This window comes from Hordeum vulgare, chromosome 6H (assembly GCF_904849725.1).
Source record: "Hordeum vulgare subsp. vulgare chromosome 6H, MorexV3_pseudomolecules_assembly, whole genome shotgun sequence".
Taxonomy (NCBI): Eukaryota; Viridiplantae; Streptophyta; class Magnoliopsida; order Poales; family Poaceae; genus Hordeum; species Hordeum vulgare.
This window is the reverse complement of record NC_058523.1, coordinates 242,379,579-242,397,828: the sequence shown is the minus strand read 5'-3', so window position 1 is coordinate 242,397,828 and position 18,250 is coordinate 242,379,579. Positions and strand designations below refer to the sequence as shown.

At 39.7% G+C, this 18,250-nt stretch overlaps 1 protein-coding gene across 2 annotated transcripts; it reads right to left on the bottom strand.

The window, feature by feature from the left end:
* Nucleotides 1–15,200: 15,200 nt before the first annotated feature.
* On the bottom strand, nt 15,201–17,993 carry LOC123402697 (protein ALP1-like). Of its 2 annotated transcripts, none has more exons than XM_045096636.1 (3): nt 17,708–17,993; nt 15,737–16,175; nt 15,201–15,653 (listed from the first exon to the last, which is right to left on the bottom strand). In XM_045096636.1, exons 2-3 carry the CDS (start codon nt 16,173–16,175, stop codon nt 15,229–15,231), a joined length of 864 nt encoding a protein of 287 aa, XP_044952571.1. In that variant the 5' UTR covers nt 17,708–17,993; the 3' UTR covers nt 15,201–15,228. The 2 variants fall into 2 exon arrangements, 1 of the variants encoding a protein (XP_044952571.1); XR_006611328.1 differs by lacking the exons at nt 15,201–15,653; nt 15,737–16,175 and adding exons at nt 16,264–17,017; nt 17,100–17,421 and having other exon boundaries at nt 17,708–17,990.
* Between the last annotated feature and the right edge of the window lie 257 nt (nt 17,994–18,250).

The window sequence follows — 18,250 nt, the reverse complement described above, 5'->3', positions numbered from 1 at the left end:
TTGCAAAACGAGGAGATGCGCTTCTATCCCTGTCGAGGACCTCGTGCCAAAATCAGGATAGGATCGCATCTTGCTGTTACACTGAAAGTCTTTAAATATTATATTTGTGATGAGTTGGAGGAGAGAGAAGGGGCGAAAGGGAAGAGAAGCGTGCTACTGATTAATAGTCGGATGTAGCACACGCTCTTAGACATGTTATGAGAGAGTGAGGTGGGTCATATATCAACAAAGTACCCGACAAGTACAATATCCAAGCTCCTAGACATGTTACAATATTATATTCATGATGTTGCAAGTACGAGACAATGTCATCAATTTTTGTATCATTACTTTCGTTGTCCTTGTATAATTGCAAAATGTATTTTTTTTATAATGACCTTGTATACAAAAAATGGAAGGAGTGCATTTCTTGTAAGTGCAAGAACCAAGAGATGTGAATGAAATTGATATTCTATGGTGGAGATATGTAGAAAGTTTGATAATCCTTCTAAACCATGAGACATTAGTGGGTTTGATGGTCACACAACTGTTGTTTCTACCGATTTCTTGAAGAGTAATATTGAGAATGATTCTCATAGTTTGAAGCTAGCAGAAAAATAGCCATGCATATAACACAAGTATCAAGTGAAGCTGGGAAAGCATGCATTTAAAGCATATTGCATATTTATAGTGAGAGATTTGATTATATCTTCTTATAAAATGACTAGATTGTCATTGATTATTAAGATACCATTGGAGGATTGATGTATAGGTGAATATAATTGGTATGACTATGCAATGGATTATCTTATTGATGCTATTAGCAAGCCACAACTGATTGAGTCAAATAGTCCTAACATATACTTATATGGATGTCATTTTCTTCTACAAATAAGTTATAATGTCAATGTCAACTAGTATTAAAAATTAGGTGGTTCAATAATAGTTCAAATTATATATGTATATTTTCTATATTGGTAATCAAGTAGTTGTTGTACCAAGGAGGCATAACAATCTACCTAGAATTGTAGTGTATGATAAGCGGTGGGTAAATCTTATGACTTCCTCTTGCAACAAAATGAGAAATGGTATAACGACGCATATGGTGTTTGCATGGCATGTGTTTCATCATTGAATTAATCATTTAGCTTAAATGTTATGAAAATTGATATATACAATTATCATGTTCCACTTATCCCTCGATTGAAAGACCAGAACTTGTTTCCTATTTGAGAAGTGTGACTGATAGAAAACCAGACAACATTCTTGAAAGCGCAATCATTGCATGAAAACACAATCATTTAGGATTTCAATAACAGTTGTCCAAGATGAGGAAATTCGTACCACAATTCCACCCATAATGCCTAATGATACACAAGGTGGACCAAAATTACTAGAGCTCGTGCATGCCACTTAAACTATTAGGAACTTTCATTTGTTGGAACTACTCTAATGTTCATCCAGACATGATTCTCCTAAATTAAATACTTTTGTATTGGTTGGAAACAAATAACCTAACATGATCAAGACGGATGAACATTGGAGTATGATCAAAATGGAGATGAAGGTGTGCACACGGAATATGACTCGGGCCTGTAGTGGAGCTTACAAGACTTTGAAGCTTCCATAGTGACATAAGAGGACTTGGACGAAATAAGAAAATTGTCACTTCATACATTTTGTTCATAGCTTGGTATAGGTGTTGCAACACCTTGTTGTTGGGCCAGGCCCATGTTGATTTAAATACCATATCATAGTATGTTTTTAGTCCGTATTGGTAGGGGAAATAACTTAGGATGGATTTTAGTTACACCTTTCTAGGGGTGGATGAATTTCCCCCTCTGGGCATTATAAATATAACCCTCGGGCATCGTTTAGACTTGTAATTTGTTTAGTTAAAAGTTAGCCATAGCTGCAACTTTGCTTACATCGTTTTTGTGCAACGACTATGCCAAAATTGCTTTTCGGAACCCCACTTTCATCAATAAACTATCATCTTTGTTTGCAATATCCGGATTGGAAATCTTAGTAATTGTTTGTTCTTAGATTGCTTGCACAAATTAGGCATTTGTGATCTAGTTGATCATGCTCCAATGTGGTCAATAACCTCAGTGAGTATGTTTACTGATTGTTAAGGCACAACATCTTCATACAGTCATAGTCGAATCACCAAAGTCAACTCCACCCAAATTGATAATTACCCCTCGTCGAAAGACCGTTACACCATTACCTCTAACAAATTATATCAAATTTCTAGGTTACTCGATGATATTTTATCAGTTTTTCATAGTTTAGACTACATATTTTCCTCATACCTAGAGTCCAAGAAAAGGCCAAAAAAATATACGGTTAGACCATCCTATCTGAACCAATCTGAGCATGTGCAATCTTATTTGAAGTGCTTTGCATCATTGAGTTTGTGATAGCATCGCCATGTTGAGTTCCTGGTCTTGGTGTCTAGTCCCTTAGAGTTTCGAGTTTTGTTCCTAGCCGCCATGACACCACCCCACGATTCCCACCACTACATACTCCATCGAGATACCATCAAACCACCATGTATCCACCTTCAAGCCATAAAAACACCATATATTTCGCTGCCATGCCATGAAACCACCACATATCATCTACCATGTCGTTAAACCACCATGTGTTTTGCCTTCGTACAATTAAGGTACCACATATCTATAATCATATAGTCAATCCAATCCTAGTTCACCACTAACAAATATATGCATCCAATATGAGTACACATCCACCCCAATCTGAGCCCACTAGAACCACCACATATATGTATCTAGTCTAAGTTCACCTTTGATAACCCCCAAGTGTAGGGGATCATTTGTAGCCTTTCCGATAAATAAGAGTGTGTAACCCAATGGGGAGCTAAAGGTAGAATTAATATTATCTCAAGTTCTATCGTCCAATGATACAACTCTATGCATGCTAATGCTTAATTTACCTAGAAAAAGAATAAAATTAGTTTGTAGGAGTAATTGGATAGGTTTGCAAGATAATAAAGAACACAAAAATATAAGTTAGGGTTGTTTTAATAAATAAAAACAATTAAGTTAGTTTGTTTTACATGAGGGGGACACATAAGCTAACACACTTTTCGTACTTGGATCACATGAACTTATGATTGGAACTCTAGCAAGTATCCTCTATTATTAAAGGTCATTAAGGTAAAACCCAACCGTAGTTTTAAGTATAAAGTCTCATTTATCCCATATGAAACAATTCCCTTACTCGGGCTTAAGTTTTTGTCACTCTCGCAACCCACTATAAGCGAATCATGAACATATTGCAACACCCTACAATAGTAAACCCACACGTGTGCGCGGCACAGAATGCACGACATCGCCATAATAAAACATACAACTCAAACCAATCACGATCATCAATCAACCCATAGAACAAAATGAATCTACTCAAACATCCTAGGTGGCATAATATCATTGGATAATAGTATGATGCATAAAGCACCATGTTTAACTAGAGATTACAACGGGACAAGAAGGGTTACATCACTGCATAGAGGGGGAGAGAGTTGGCGGTAACGACGGCTAAGTTGTTGATGTAGATCACCATCATGATGGTTGATAGAGGCAAAGGTCTCCCATCTTTCCATGAGATGGACCACGATGGTTGATGGAGGCAAAGGTCTCCCGTCTTTCCATGAGATGGTGGCTATCATTTTTTGTGGAGTAGACTTTGACGATCCCACTACGATCATGTGTGGACGTCGTGCCTTAGCAATCGCCAAACCAACTCTGAGAGGTTATTGACCATGCTTGAGTACGATCAACCTCACCACAAAAGTCTATTTCCTGCACGCAAATGAAGAAGCAAGAAACTGAAACTGCAATCTGAATATTGCGAATATATGAGAAAATATTTATTGATGAAAGTGGGGTTCTATGACGTCTTGGTCTGGCCGTGGAACACAAACAAAGGACGTGAAGTTGCAGCTATGGTGAACTTTTAATCTAAAACAAACCCAAGTCTAAAAGGCGCCCTAAGGGTTGTATATATGGGGGAATAGAGGGGGATTTCGTGACCCCTCGGAAGAGCGGTCCGAAACCAACCCTAACTCCCTTTCCCCACACATACAAACTTTAAAATAGCCTATAACGTGGTATTTTTAAATTACATGGGCCTGGACCAATAATAAGGTGACGCAACACCTATAATAGCCTATGGACGAAATTTATGAAGTGGCATCTTATATATTTCGTCCAAGCCTTCATGCTCTAATTATGGTGGCTTCAAAGTGCGAAAATCACCACTAGAAGCTCCATTGTTATTTCGCTCGCGCGCAACTTCTTGTCCATGCTTGTTCCCGCTCTAATGGCGATCCTTCTTGTCCATGGTAGCTCCTTCATTCATAAGTAAAACAAAAGTATATAATTTAGCAGCATCATATGTTCATGAACATTAGAAGGATTTCCAATAAACAAAAGTACATAGTGATTCAATTGGCGTGCGCAAGCTCTAGTAATTGGTCCAACATGTATATCAACAAGAGGTGTGGGTGTAACATTGGTATTGATGTCCTCATCATGCTCCCCTTCTTGAAAGCAAGTCATCCTCGATGAAAGATCATCTTCCTAACCCAAATAAGGTTTCAGATCTGTAATGTTAAAAGTGGGACTAACCCCAAAATCTGCATGCAACTCAAGTTTATATGCATTATCAATTATTTTTTCTAACACCATAAAAGGACCATCAACAAGTGGCATTAGCTTTGATTTGTGCAAATCAGAAAACCTATCCTTACGCAAATATAACCAAACAAGATCTCCAAGTGCAAATATTACATGTTTTCTACCCTTCCAACAAGTTTATATTTAGCATTCATACGTTCAATGTTTTCCTTAGTTAAATCATGCATTTTTAAGATCAATTCAACATGTTTTAGCATCAAAATTAACCTTCTTCGAAGATGGAAGAAGCAACAAATCAATATGTGCACGAGGTAGGAAACCATACACATTACAAAAGGGCACATCTTAGTAGTAGAATGTCTTGAATGATTATAAACAAATTCAATATGAGGCAAGCATTCTTCCCACATTTTCTGGTTATTATTGAAAACAACCCTAAGCATAGTAGACAATGTTCTATTGACTACTTCGGTTTGTCCATCAGTTTCGGGGTGACGAGTAGTACTAAAAAGCAGTTTAGTCCCCAACTTAGCCCATAAACATCTCCTAAAATGGCTAAGAAATTTAGTATAACGGTACGAAACAATTGTATTTGGCACACCATGCAAGTGAATAAATTCATGAAATAACAAATCAACAACATTAGCAACATCATCACTTTTATGACATGGTATAAAGTGTGCCATTTTCGAAAATTTATCCACGACAACAAATATGCTATCCCTCCCCTTATTTGTTTGAGGTAAACCTAAAAGAAAGTCCATAAATATATCCTCCCATGGAACACTAGGTATAGGGAAAGGCATATATAAACCATGAGGATTGAGCCGTGACTTAGCTTTTTTGACATGTAGTGCAGCGAGCAACAAAACTCTCAACATCCCGTCTCATCTTTGGCCAAAAGAAATGTGTAGAAAGTATGTCCTCTGTCTTCTTCACGCCAAAGTGTTCAATTAATCCTCCTCCACACGCCTCAAGCAACAACATAAGACAACGGGGCTAGCTGGAATGCATAACTTGTTAGCACGAAACACTAATCCGTCATTAATGATGAACTTGTTCCATGTTCTCCCTTCTTTACAATTCTCCAACACATCTTTAAGTTCATCATCATGCACATATTGGTCTTTGATAGTCTCCAAACCAAATATTATAAAGTCAAGTTGTGAAAAAAAGTATACCGACGAGACAATGCATCAACAATAACATTTTCTTTACCCTTCTTGTGTTTCATGACAAAAGCAAAAATATAAATGAATTCAACCCATTTAACATGTCTACGGTTCAGTTTTGCTTTACTTTTAATATGTTTCAAAGATTCATGATTAAAATGTATAACAAATTCTTTGGGCCATAAATAATTTTGTTGTGTTTCCAAAGTCTGAACCAGAGCATATAATTCCTTATCATAAGTAGAATAATTCAGACTAGGCCCACTCAATTTTTCAAAAAAGTATGCAACAGATTTACCATCTTGTAATAACACACCTCCCAATTCAATTCCACTAGCATCACACTGAAGCTCGAAGTCTTATTAAAATTATAAAGTTGGAGTAAGGGAGCATGTGTTGACTTATCTTTCAATACTGTGAAGGCATCTTCACGTGTAGTACCCCAAACAAAAGTTACATCCTTCTTTGTAAGCTCATTGAGAGGTGCAATAATGGTGCTGAAATCACTCACAAAACGCCTATTGAAACCAGCGAGTCCAAGAAAACTCCTCACTTGTGTGATCGTTTTGGGTTGTGGCCAACTCTCAATAGATTCAATCTTGGATTTATCAACTTCAATTCCCTGTGGGGTAACAACATAGCCAAGAAAAGATACTCGATCGGTGCAAAAGGTGCATTCCCAAGGTTACCAAACAGACGTGCATCACATAGAGCAATAAAAATAGCGTGTAAATGTTCCAAGCGTTCCTTCAAAGATCTAATATAAATCAGTATATCATCAAAATAAACTACCACAAATCGTCCAATGAAAGCCCGTAAAACCTCATTCACTAATCTCATGGAAGTGCTAGGTGCATTAGTTAACCCAAAAAGCATGACTAACCACTCATATAATCCAAACTTAGTTTTAAATTCAGTTTTCCATTCATCTCCTATATAATCTTTGTCGGGTAGCTGGTGTACTTGACGCATAATCTCCTTCTTATCCTTTGAATTTGTATGGTAAGGCACACGGTTTTGTAGCGATACACCAGGAATTAAGTTAATCTGATGCTCAATCCCTCTAAAGTTGGTAATCCCAGTGCCGCATTGTGTGGAAAGACGTCAGCGAACTCCTGCAAAATGTTTGTGACAGCGGGAGGCAAAGAGGGAGGCACGTCCATGAATGAAAGTAAGACCTCTTTGCATGAAAAGGCATAGCAAACAGATGTAGTAAAATCCAGATTAGTAATATCAGATTTAGTGGAAAGTAAACATCCACTCTTCATTTTTATTTGACATGCAACACTAGATGATGGTTTATTAGGCTTATTGTGTTGCTCAAATTCCTTTGCCACAATCTGATTTTTACTCTTACTTTGCTCCTCTTTTACTTTACTAGCTCTAGCAATGTCATCTTTCATAATATGTTTAGGAGACATAGGAAGCAAAGTTATATTTTTATCCTTATGAACAAGGGTATATTTATTTGTCCTACCATGATGTACATAATTTTTATAAAATTGCCATGGTCTACCAAGTAAAATGGAACATGCTTGCATGCATACCACATCATAATCAACATAGTCAGAATATGTACCAATGTTAAAATGCATACGAGCAGTACGTGTTTGCTTAACCTTGCCAGTGTTGTTGAACCATTGGATGTAATAAGGATGAGGATGTGGTATGGTGGTGAGAGACAAATTCTCCACCATCTCCATGCCAGCCAAGTTGTTGCAACTCCCTCCGTTGATGATAATAGAGACAGAACATTCATTCACAACTACCTTTGTATGGAGCAAGTTGTGCCTCTGATTTTGCCCAACATGTGTCACACGCACACTCAAAACACGTTGAGAAACTCAACTTTGATACATCTGAGCGTGTTCAACAACCATGTATTGTGTCTCTTGTTTAGTATCTATGACACCCTGTTCTTCACTTGCAATAAGAACCAAAGTATCCTCATCATAATCGCTAGCGGACTCATATCTACCATCCCCAGTAACAATCATCACATGCTTGGATGGGCTTTCCCACGCATAGTGACCTCCACCCTTGAAACGACGGCAAATAACATCACATGTTTTCCCTTTTGATGGCATGGACAAAGAAGAGCTTTGTGCAAGCCCTGAAGGTGTGCCCTTAGTGGAGGGTGGTGGTGGAGCTGCCGGTTTACTTGTATCTATGTTGGAGTTGGCGGCTGAAGTAGGCGATTCTGCAGCAGGACTTGTGGAAGTAGATGATGTATGTGATGTCCATGAGGAAGATCAACATGCAGAAAAGTTAGTTCTCACCTATGCATGTCGATCCTGCACTTCACGTTCAACTTTGCAAGCAAGATGGAATAAACAAGTGATAGTGCTATACTCTTTATACTCTAAAATAGTCTAAAACTCTCTATTTAATCCACCCATAAAACATGCAAGCATAGCTTCATTCTCCTTAACAATACGACATCTAATCATGCCAGATTGTAATTCCCCATAATATTTCTCCCGATAAATTTTCTCCTTGTCTTAAACGCTGCAAACTTTGAAGCAATTTACATTGATAATATGGTGGCACCAAATGATTATGCATAGCAGTTTCCAAAGTAACCCAAGTAGCACAGATATTACCATGATGTATTCTACAATGTTCAGACCACCAAACACAAGCAAAACTAGTGAATGCACAAACTGTAAGTGCATCTAGTGCCACCCTTTGTTGGTTTTGGACTATTGAAGACAAACGTGGCTGAGGGACTAATGTGTTTGTGAGAGTTCACACGATAACACAGATAGAAGTCCGTGGAGATTCGGTTCAATCGTTGAAGATGACCGTGATAAGCCACAAGTGTAGAAGATCGTTTGTAGCCTTTTTCGATAAGTAAGAGTGTTGAACCCAATGAGGAGCTAAAGGTCGAATTAATAATCTCTCAAGTTCCATCAACCACCGATACAACTCTACGCAGGCTAACGCTTACTTTACCTAGAACAAGTACGAAACTATTTTGCGGAAAATAAACTAGAAGTACTTAGTAGGTGTAATAGATAGGTTTGCAATAAAATAAGGAGCAAGTAAATAAAAGTTAGGGGCTGTTTAGTAGAAAACTTTTTTGTGTAACACAAGATAAAGATTGTCCATAGGCAATTGAATATAACATGATAGATACTTATCATATGCAATGAGGGAGGTATATGCTAGCACACTTTTCGTACTTGGATTATATGCACTTATGATTGGACTCTAGCAAGCATCCACAACTACTAGAAATAATTAAGGTAAACCCAACCATAGCATTAAACATCAAGTCCTCTTTACTCCCATACGCACACAACTCTCTTACTCGGGTGTAAGCTTTTGTCACTCTAGCCACCCACTATAAGCGAATCATGAACATATCGCAAACCTTCCAGCGTGAATTCTTCATGTGTGTGCCTCACGGGGCACCTTAGGACAGCCCCATATCAACACACAACTCATATCAATAACATGATATCAAAATTAACCCGTAGAACAAAATAAATCTACTCAAACATCATAGGATAGACACACATCATTGGGTAATAATATATAGCATGAAGCACCATATTCAAGTAGAGATTACAATGGGGAAGAGAGGTTTTACATCGCTACATAGAGGAGGAGAGAGTTGGTGATGACGACGGCGAAGTTGTTGGTGTAGATCGTTGTCACGATGGTTGCCCCGGTGGCGCTCCAGCGCCACCGGGAGAGAGGGGGAGAGAGTCCCCTCCTTTTTCTTATTCCTTGGACTCCTCTCTAGGTGCGAGGTGGTTTCTCCTCTGGTCCATGGACGCCATGGCTCCCGGAGCACAGCAGCCCCTCTTAGATTTGATCTCTCTCTCTCTGTGTTTCTCTCCTTTTTTGGTCACACGGAGTGACAAATCCTAGTCTTGATCCATGCTAACTCAACGGACACCTTCGGAGATGCCTGTAGAGTACCTTTATAGTCACCCAGTAACGTTGCAACGTTTGATACACACAAGGCATTTCCCCGGTGTCAGTGAGTTACATGATCTCATGGTCATAGGAATGCATACTTGACATGCAGAAAACCTTGTCCATCACATGATTCTCCTAATGATGTGATCCCGTCATCAAGTGACAACACTTGTCTATGGCTAGGAAACCTTAACCATCCTTGACCAACATGCTAGTCAACTAGAGGCTCACTAGGGACATAGTTTTGTCTATACATCCACACATGCATTTATGTCTCCATTCAATACAATTATAGCATGGATAATAAATGACTATCTTGAAACAGGAGATGTAATAATAACTATTTTATTATTGCCTCCAGGGCATCTTTCCAACAGTCTCCCACTTGCACTAGAGTCAATAATCTAGCTTCACATCTCTATGTGATTTACAATGTAATGAATCTAACACCCATACAGTTCTGGTGTTGATCATGCTTTGATCGTGGAAGAGGTTTATTCAGCGGATCTGCAACATTCAGATCCGTGTGCACTTTGCAAATATTTATGTCCTCCTCCTTGATGTAATCGCGGATGGCATTGAAGCGTCGTTTTATGTGTCTCGTCCTCTTGTGAAACCTTGGTTCTTTGGCTAGAGCAACGACACCAGTGCTGTCACATAACAGATTAATTGGGTCCAGTGCACTTGGCACTACTCCAAGATCTGACATGAACCTCTTCATCAAGACACCCTCTTTAGCCGCCTCTGAGGCAGCTATGTACTCCGCTTCGCATGTAGAATCAGCTACAATGCTTTGCTTGGAATTGCACGAGCTTACCGCACCCCCGTTAAGAATAAATACGTATCCGGTTTGAGAGTTAGAGTCATCCGGGCCAGTGTCAAAGCTTGCATCGAGGTAACCCTTTACGACGAGCTCTTCGTCACCTCCATAAACGAGAAACATTTCCTTAGTTCTTTTCAGGTACTTCGAAATATTCTTGACCGTCACCCAGTGTTCCACTCCTGGATCACTTTGAAACCTGCCTGCCATACTTATGGCCAGGCTGACATCCGGTCTTGTGCACAACATTGCATACATGATAGACCCTATGGCTGAAGCATAGGGGACGACACTCATCTTTTCTCTATCTTGTGCAGTTACTGGACATTGAGTCTTACTCAACTTTATATCTTGTAACACAGGCAAGAACCCCTTCTTGGATTGTTCCATTTTGAACTTCTTCAAAACTTTATCAAGGTATGTGCTTTGTGAAAGAGCTATCAGGCGCCTTGACCTATCTCTATAAATCTTTATGCCCAATATGTAAGCAGCTTATCCTAGGTACTTCATTGAAAAACTTTTATTCAACTAATCCTTTACGCTTTCCAAAAACTCTACACTGTTTCCAATCAGCAATATGTCATCCACATATAATATTAGAAACGGTATAGAGCTCCCACTCACTTTCTTGTAAATACAAGCTTCTCCAAAAACTTGTATAAACCCAAACGCCTTGACCACCTCATCAAAGCGTTGATTCCAACTCCGAGATGCTTGCACCAGTCCATAAATGGATTGCTGGAGTTTACACACTTTGCCAGCATTCTATGGATCGACAAAACCTTCGGGTTGCATCATATACAACTCTTCCTCAAGAAACCCGTTAAGGAACGCCGTTTTGACATCCAGTTGCCAAATTTCATAATCAAAAAATGCAGCTATTGCTAACATTATTCGGACAGACTTAAGCATCGCTACAGGTGAGAATGTCTCATAGTAGTCAACTCCTTGGACTTGTGAAAAACCGTTTGCCACAAGTCGAGCTTTATAAACGGTCACATTACCCTCTGCGTGTGTCTTCTTCTTAAAGATCCATTTGTTTTGAATAGCCTTTCGACCTTCAGGTAATACTTCCAAAGTCCATACTTTGTTTTCATACATAGATCCTATCTCGGATTTCATGGCTTCTAACCATCTGTTGGAATCTGGGCCCACCATTGCTTCTCCATAATTCGCATGCTCATTCTTGTCCAACAACATGATTGATAAGACAGGATTCCCGTACCACTCAGGAGCAGTACGTGCTCTTGTCAACCTGCGAGGTCCGACAGTAACTTGATCTGAAGCTTCATGATCATCATCATTAGCTTCCTCATCAACTCGTGTTGCCTCGATAGAAATTTCTTTCTGCCCTGCGACACCATCTTGTTGAATTAGAGGTTCCGCAACCTCATCAAGTTCTATCTTCCTCCCACTCAATTCTTTCGTGAGAAACTCTTTCTCAAGAAAAGCTCCGTTCTTAGCGACAAACACTTTGCCCTCGGATCTGAGATAGAAGGTATACCCAACTGTCTCTTTTGGGTAACCTATGAAGACACACTTTTCCGCTTTGGGTTCCAGCTTTTCAGGCTGAAGCTTTTTGACATAAGCATCACATCCCCAAACTTTAAGAAACGACAATTTTGGCTTCTTGCCATACCACAACTCATATGGTGTCGTCTCAACGGATTTTGATGGTGCCATATTTAAAGTGAATGCAGCTGTCTCCAATGCATAGCCACAAAATGAGAATGGCAAATCAGTAAGAGACATCATAGAACGCACCATATCTAATAAAGTACGATTACGATGTTCGGACACACCATTACGTTGTGGTGTTCCAGGCGGTGTCAACTGTGAAACAACTCCGCATTGTCTTAAGTGAGCGCCAAACTCGTAACTCAGATATTCACCTCCTTGATCAGGTCACAGGAACTCGATCTTCTTGCTATAATGATTTTCAACTTCACTCTGAAATTGTTTGAACTTTTCAAACGTTCCAGCCCCATGCTTCATCAAGTAGATATAGCCATACCTACTCAAATTGTTAGTGAAGGTGAGAAAATAACGATATCCGCGTCATGCCTCTATGCTCATCGGTCCACATACATTAGTATGTATGATCACCAAGAAGTCACTTGCATGCTCCATTGTTCTAGAGAACGGAGTCTTAGTCATCTTGCCCATGAGACATGGCTCGCATGTGTCAAGTGATTCAAAATTAAGTGACTCCATAAGTCCATCAGCATGGAGTTTATTCATGCGCTTAACACCAATATGACCTAAGCGGCAGTGCCACAAGAAAGTGGCGCTATCATTGTTAACTCTACATCTTTTGGTCTCAATGTTATGGAAATGAGTGTCATCACAATCGAGATTCAATATGAACAAACCCCTCACATTGGGTGCATGACCGTAAAAGGTATTACTCATATAAATAGAACAACCATTATTCTCTGACTTAAATGAGTAACCGTCTCACAATAAACAAGATCCATATATAATGTTCATGCTCAACGCAGGCACTAAATAACAATTATTTAAGTTCATCACTAATCCCGATGGTAACTGAAGTGAGACCGTGCCGACGGCGATCGCATCGACCTTGGAACCATTTCCCACGCGCATCGTCACTTCATCCTTTGCCAACCTTCGTTTATTCCGCAGTTCCTGTTTTGAGTTGCAAATGTGAGCAACAGAACCGGTATCAAATACCCAGGCACTACGACAAGAGCTGGTGAGGTACACATCAATAACATGTATATCAAATATACCTTGTTTGTTGTTGGCCGCCTTCTTATCGGCCAGATACTTGGGGCAGTTGCACTTACAGTGACTAGTCCCCTTGCAATAATAGCACTCAGTTTCTGGCTTAGGTCCAGCCTTGGGTTTCTTCTTCGGAGAGGCAACAACTTTGCCACTCTTCTTGGAGTTACCCTTCTTGCCTTTGTTGTTTTTCTTGAAACTACTGGTCTTATTGACCATCAACACTTGATGTTCTTTCTAGATTTCCGACTCAGGGACTTTCAGCATCACAAATAACTCATCGGGTGACTTATTCATCCCTTGCATGTTATAGTTCAATACAAAGCTCTTATAGCTAGGTGGGAGTGAGTGAAGAATTCTGTCGGTGATAGCTTCTTGCAGGAGTTCAATCCCCAGCTCAGCTAGATGGTTAGAGTACGCACACATTCTGAGCACGTGTTCACTGACAGACGAATTCTCCTCCATTTTGCAAGCATAGAACTTATCGCAAGTCTCATACCTTTCGATCCGGGCATTCTTCTCAAAGATAAACTTCAACTCCTGGAAGATCTCATATGCTCCATGACGTTCAAAATGTCTTTGAAGTCACAATTCTAAGCCATACAAAACTGCACATTGAACTAGTCAGTAGTCATCCTTACACGCTTGCCAAGCGTTCAAAACATCTTGGGTTGCCGTAGCGGGTGGTGCATCACCTAGCACAGCATCAAGCACATATTGCTTTTGGCCAGCTTGGAGGATAAGCCTCATATTTCGAGTCCAGTCAACAAAGTTGCTTCCATCATCTTTCAGCTTAGCCTTTTCTAGGAACGTATTAAATTCAGGGTTGCTACTGCGCGAGCCATTGATCTACAACATAAAATTTTGTAAAGATTACTTAGACTATGTTCAAGACAATTGAGTTTAGCTAATCATATTACTAATAAACTCCCACTCAAGTGTATATCCCTCTAGTCATTCGAGTGTTGCATAATCCAAATTCACTAACTCAAGTCCGATCATCACGTGAGTTGAGTATAGTTTCAGTGGTGGACATCCCCATGTTGATCATATCAACTATATGATTCATGCTCGACCTTTCAGTCTCTTGTGTTCCGAGGCCATGTCTGTACACGCTAGGCTTGTCAAGTTTAACCCAAGTGTTCCGTGCGTGCAACTGTTTTGCACCCGTTGTATGTGAGTGTTGAGTCTATCACACTCGATCACCACGTGGTGTCTCGAAATGACGAACTTGAGTATCTAGTATGATCGCATCATACTTACGCAAAGCCACAACGGTGATATGCAAATTTATATTTAACCTTCTCCAAGGATCACCTCGGTCAAATCCGATTCAACTAAAGTTGAAGAAACAGACACCCGCCTGTCATCTTTATGCAACAAGTTGCATGTCAGTCGATGAAAGCGGCCTCTCGTAAGCGTACGAGTAAAGTTGGTCCGGGCCGCTTCAATCCAACAATACTACCGAATCAAGAAAAGACTAAGGCCCAGTTCTTTTCGCCTCTAGCTTATGCAGAAGCCACTGTGGAAATAAGTTCTGAGAAGCTGTGGTGGAAATAAGCCGAGTAAGAATAAGCCCTCGAGTTCTTTTTAGTCTGTGTCCCTTCAGCTTATTTTCTATGTGCGGGGTGAGAAGTCTGTAATACCCCTGGACTATAATTCTATTTTCATTAGATATTATTTGAGTTATTTTATAGTGTTTTACTGCACATACGAACATGAAGTAGATTCAAACATGGATAAATTGTAACAAGTCCACATAAGGAAGATCATCGTCACGCATACAGACATCATAAAGACATCATTTCCACACATACAAACATCATAAAAACATCACTGTCAACCTTGAGAACAAAAGGAAGATATTCTAAATATTGGAAGGTTCTCCCAAGAAAAGCATACACCATAGAGCTAGTCATCAAGGAAAGACACTCGCAGCAATAGCATCTCGTACACTACCCATATTGCCTTCATCATAGGGTGCAAATTGATGAGACGCGCTCTCCTCATGGACATAAGATCCATTCTCAACCATGGTGAAATGCTCATCGGGTAGTTTGCTCTCACGGATGTAGTTATGTAGACAAGTGCATGCAGTAATTATCATTGTTTGTGTTTCAACTTTGTAACGCCTAATGCCAAGAAGGATTCGCCATTTCATCTTGAGAACACCAAAAGATCTTTCGATGACATTTTGTAGTGAAGAATGTAGATGATTAAAAGTCTCATTTCTCCCTCGTGGAGGTACTTGTTGGAAATCATGTACATGGTACCGTTGTCCTTTGTATGGTGCTAGATACCCATCTATGTTTGGGTAGCCTGAGTCAACAAGATAGTATTTTCCTATATAGGGAACAAAAATACAATGAAGACGAGTAATATAAAGCAAAAGGATAGTGTAAAAGGATGCATGTACTAGTCATTACCATTCGGAGGGTGTGGGAAACTAGGATATTCAACTCGTGCATCAGCCCATACACGCGTATCATGAACAGATCCAGGCCATCCAACAACAACAAAAATGAACCTCATATCGAAATCACATATTGCCATGACATTTTGAGTGGTGACACCTTTTCTATTGTGATATTTGGGCTGCTCTTTACTTGACATGTTGCAAGTTGACCTTAAACCGTATTTCTCAACTAGAGTGTCATGCAATGGGTAAAACACCGACCTCCGTATCTTGAACATGGAGTAGAAGGCTTTTGGATCCATCTCTTTCTCTTCAACCCACTGCAACCCTGTCATCGCCGGTGCTCTTCTAGGTGCATAAGGCAGCCTCTCTTTATTTTGAAGATAATGTGCCATTGCAAGAATGTAGAAATCAATTTCTTCATCTTCATCCTCAGGATACATATCCATCTGTCACATAAACAACACAATATACATGCATTATAATTTGGTCCACATAAAAATAAATAATTTGAGGCATCACACATGATACATTGCATTGAAAACAAAAACAAAGATGAGTAATGCATACAAGTTGATATCAAATAATCCGGTTTCCCAACATTACAATCTGAGTGCAAACAAGAGGTTCCAAATAACATAGGTTCACGAGAGTACAAGTCGATAGGAACTAATTTTATTGAAAGCAAATAACACCACATATGTTCTAATCTTTTTTCATAAAGACATCCCATGTTCTCTTTATCCATTCAAGCCTCACACCAGTAGCCTCATCCTTCAGGGCACTGAATACATCATGATGTTCCTTCTTCGTAAACAGCTATAGAGCATAGAAATACACATCACTTCCAGGTCGACCTCCATCGTTCACCACTATGGTCGTCATCTCTTTGATCTCAACTCTCGCATGATCCACATTTATTTGCGACATCGCCGAGTTGCGGCTAATCTCCCTCCTCTCCCAAAGGTCAACCATACGGTTAAATACCATTTTATCATCACTCTCTTTTGCTGCTTTTTTGGACCATCTTGGGACTAGGTGAATAAGAGCATGATCTCTTCTTTTGACCTTTAGATGAAACTTTGTTCTGAGTAACTTGGTTATCATCTAATTCACAACCTGAGTCAACCACATTATCCTCTTCGATGTTAATTTGAGAGACATCAACTTGAGACGAGGGAGTTGCAACCCTTGCGTAGGCATTTGTCACACTATGGTCATCAAATATTAAACTCATTCTTTGCTCATCCACTAATTGAGCATATCGAAACTTGGCTGCAATCTCATTTCTCTGCAAAAGTATCACACTAATATATTAATTAACAAATTAGAAGGAAAAGTAACAAATGAAAGTAATATATATGCATCAATACCTGTATTTCATTTTCCCACCATTCGTCGGTAGCCGCAATGCTCTTAGTAACTGGATCTATTCCAATGCGAGATGCCTTTTGGTTCAACGATCTTCCAACAATTGTACTCTTTTTTTAGTAAATCCCACCTATTTTTGAATTGCTTGCGAACATAGTTTCTTTTTTTCCGTTCATTGAACTTTCTTATCATATTTTCATACCCAATTGGGCTCAAATGTCCATCAGAACGATTATTTGCATTCACTTCTTCAACACAAATGTCAAGGAAAATCTTATGGGCAACAGGATCCCAATTTGCTTTCCTAGATTTACCTTTATCCATCTATCATAAAATGAACGTTACAATTAATCAAACAACACATACCCCGTAGCTCTAACAAAATCCCATTGTATAAATTAATCAAAAAACACTCACTGCCATAACACAAAATTCATAAAGGAGATAGTATTTATGGTCAAACAAATACATACACGTACATAGCAGTTAGAAGTATTTATTTTCACTCTTTATATCGCACATATCATACACATGACATGCTACAGAACTTTCACATGCCAATCTGAAGAGAAGTATGTACAAGAAAGATAAAAGGACAGAACCTGCTTACCTTGGCAAGAGCTTGGACACGGACGACTAGACTGGAGCTGGGCGTCAAGATCAGACTTGTACGTAGGCTGGGGTTGCAAGATGTGCAGCAAGAACAGATCGAGCAGCAGATGTACGAGTGAAGACCGACGATGCCAACGTTGGAGCAGGGTAGCGACGTTGGCTAAGCTCCCTGCATGACGTCGGCAAGGGCGACGACAGCGGCGGCTAGCAAGAGGCGACGGCGGTGGGAGGAAACCTAGCAGACACGCGAAGCAAGGATGCGTCGAGATAGCTCAGGTTATGTCTTTCACGGGTGGCATTTGTTTTGTAATAATTAGCAACCTCAAGGGCACAGAGATATACTCGTTTGATTTTTAATGGACTGCGCTCGGGAAGCTGCTCCCGAGTAGCTTCTCCCAAACGTGAAGGGGCTCGCTTCGGCTGGAAGTTAAGCCGGACACTAAAAACAAGTTCTTTTTTATTTCAGCTTATTTTTCATCACAAACTATCCATAAGCCAGAAAATAACTGAGCCTAAGGGGAGCAGCAAATTAAACATCAAC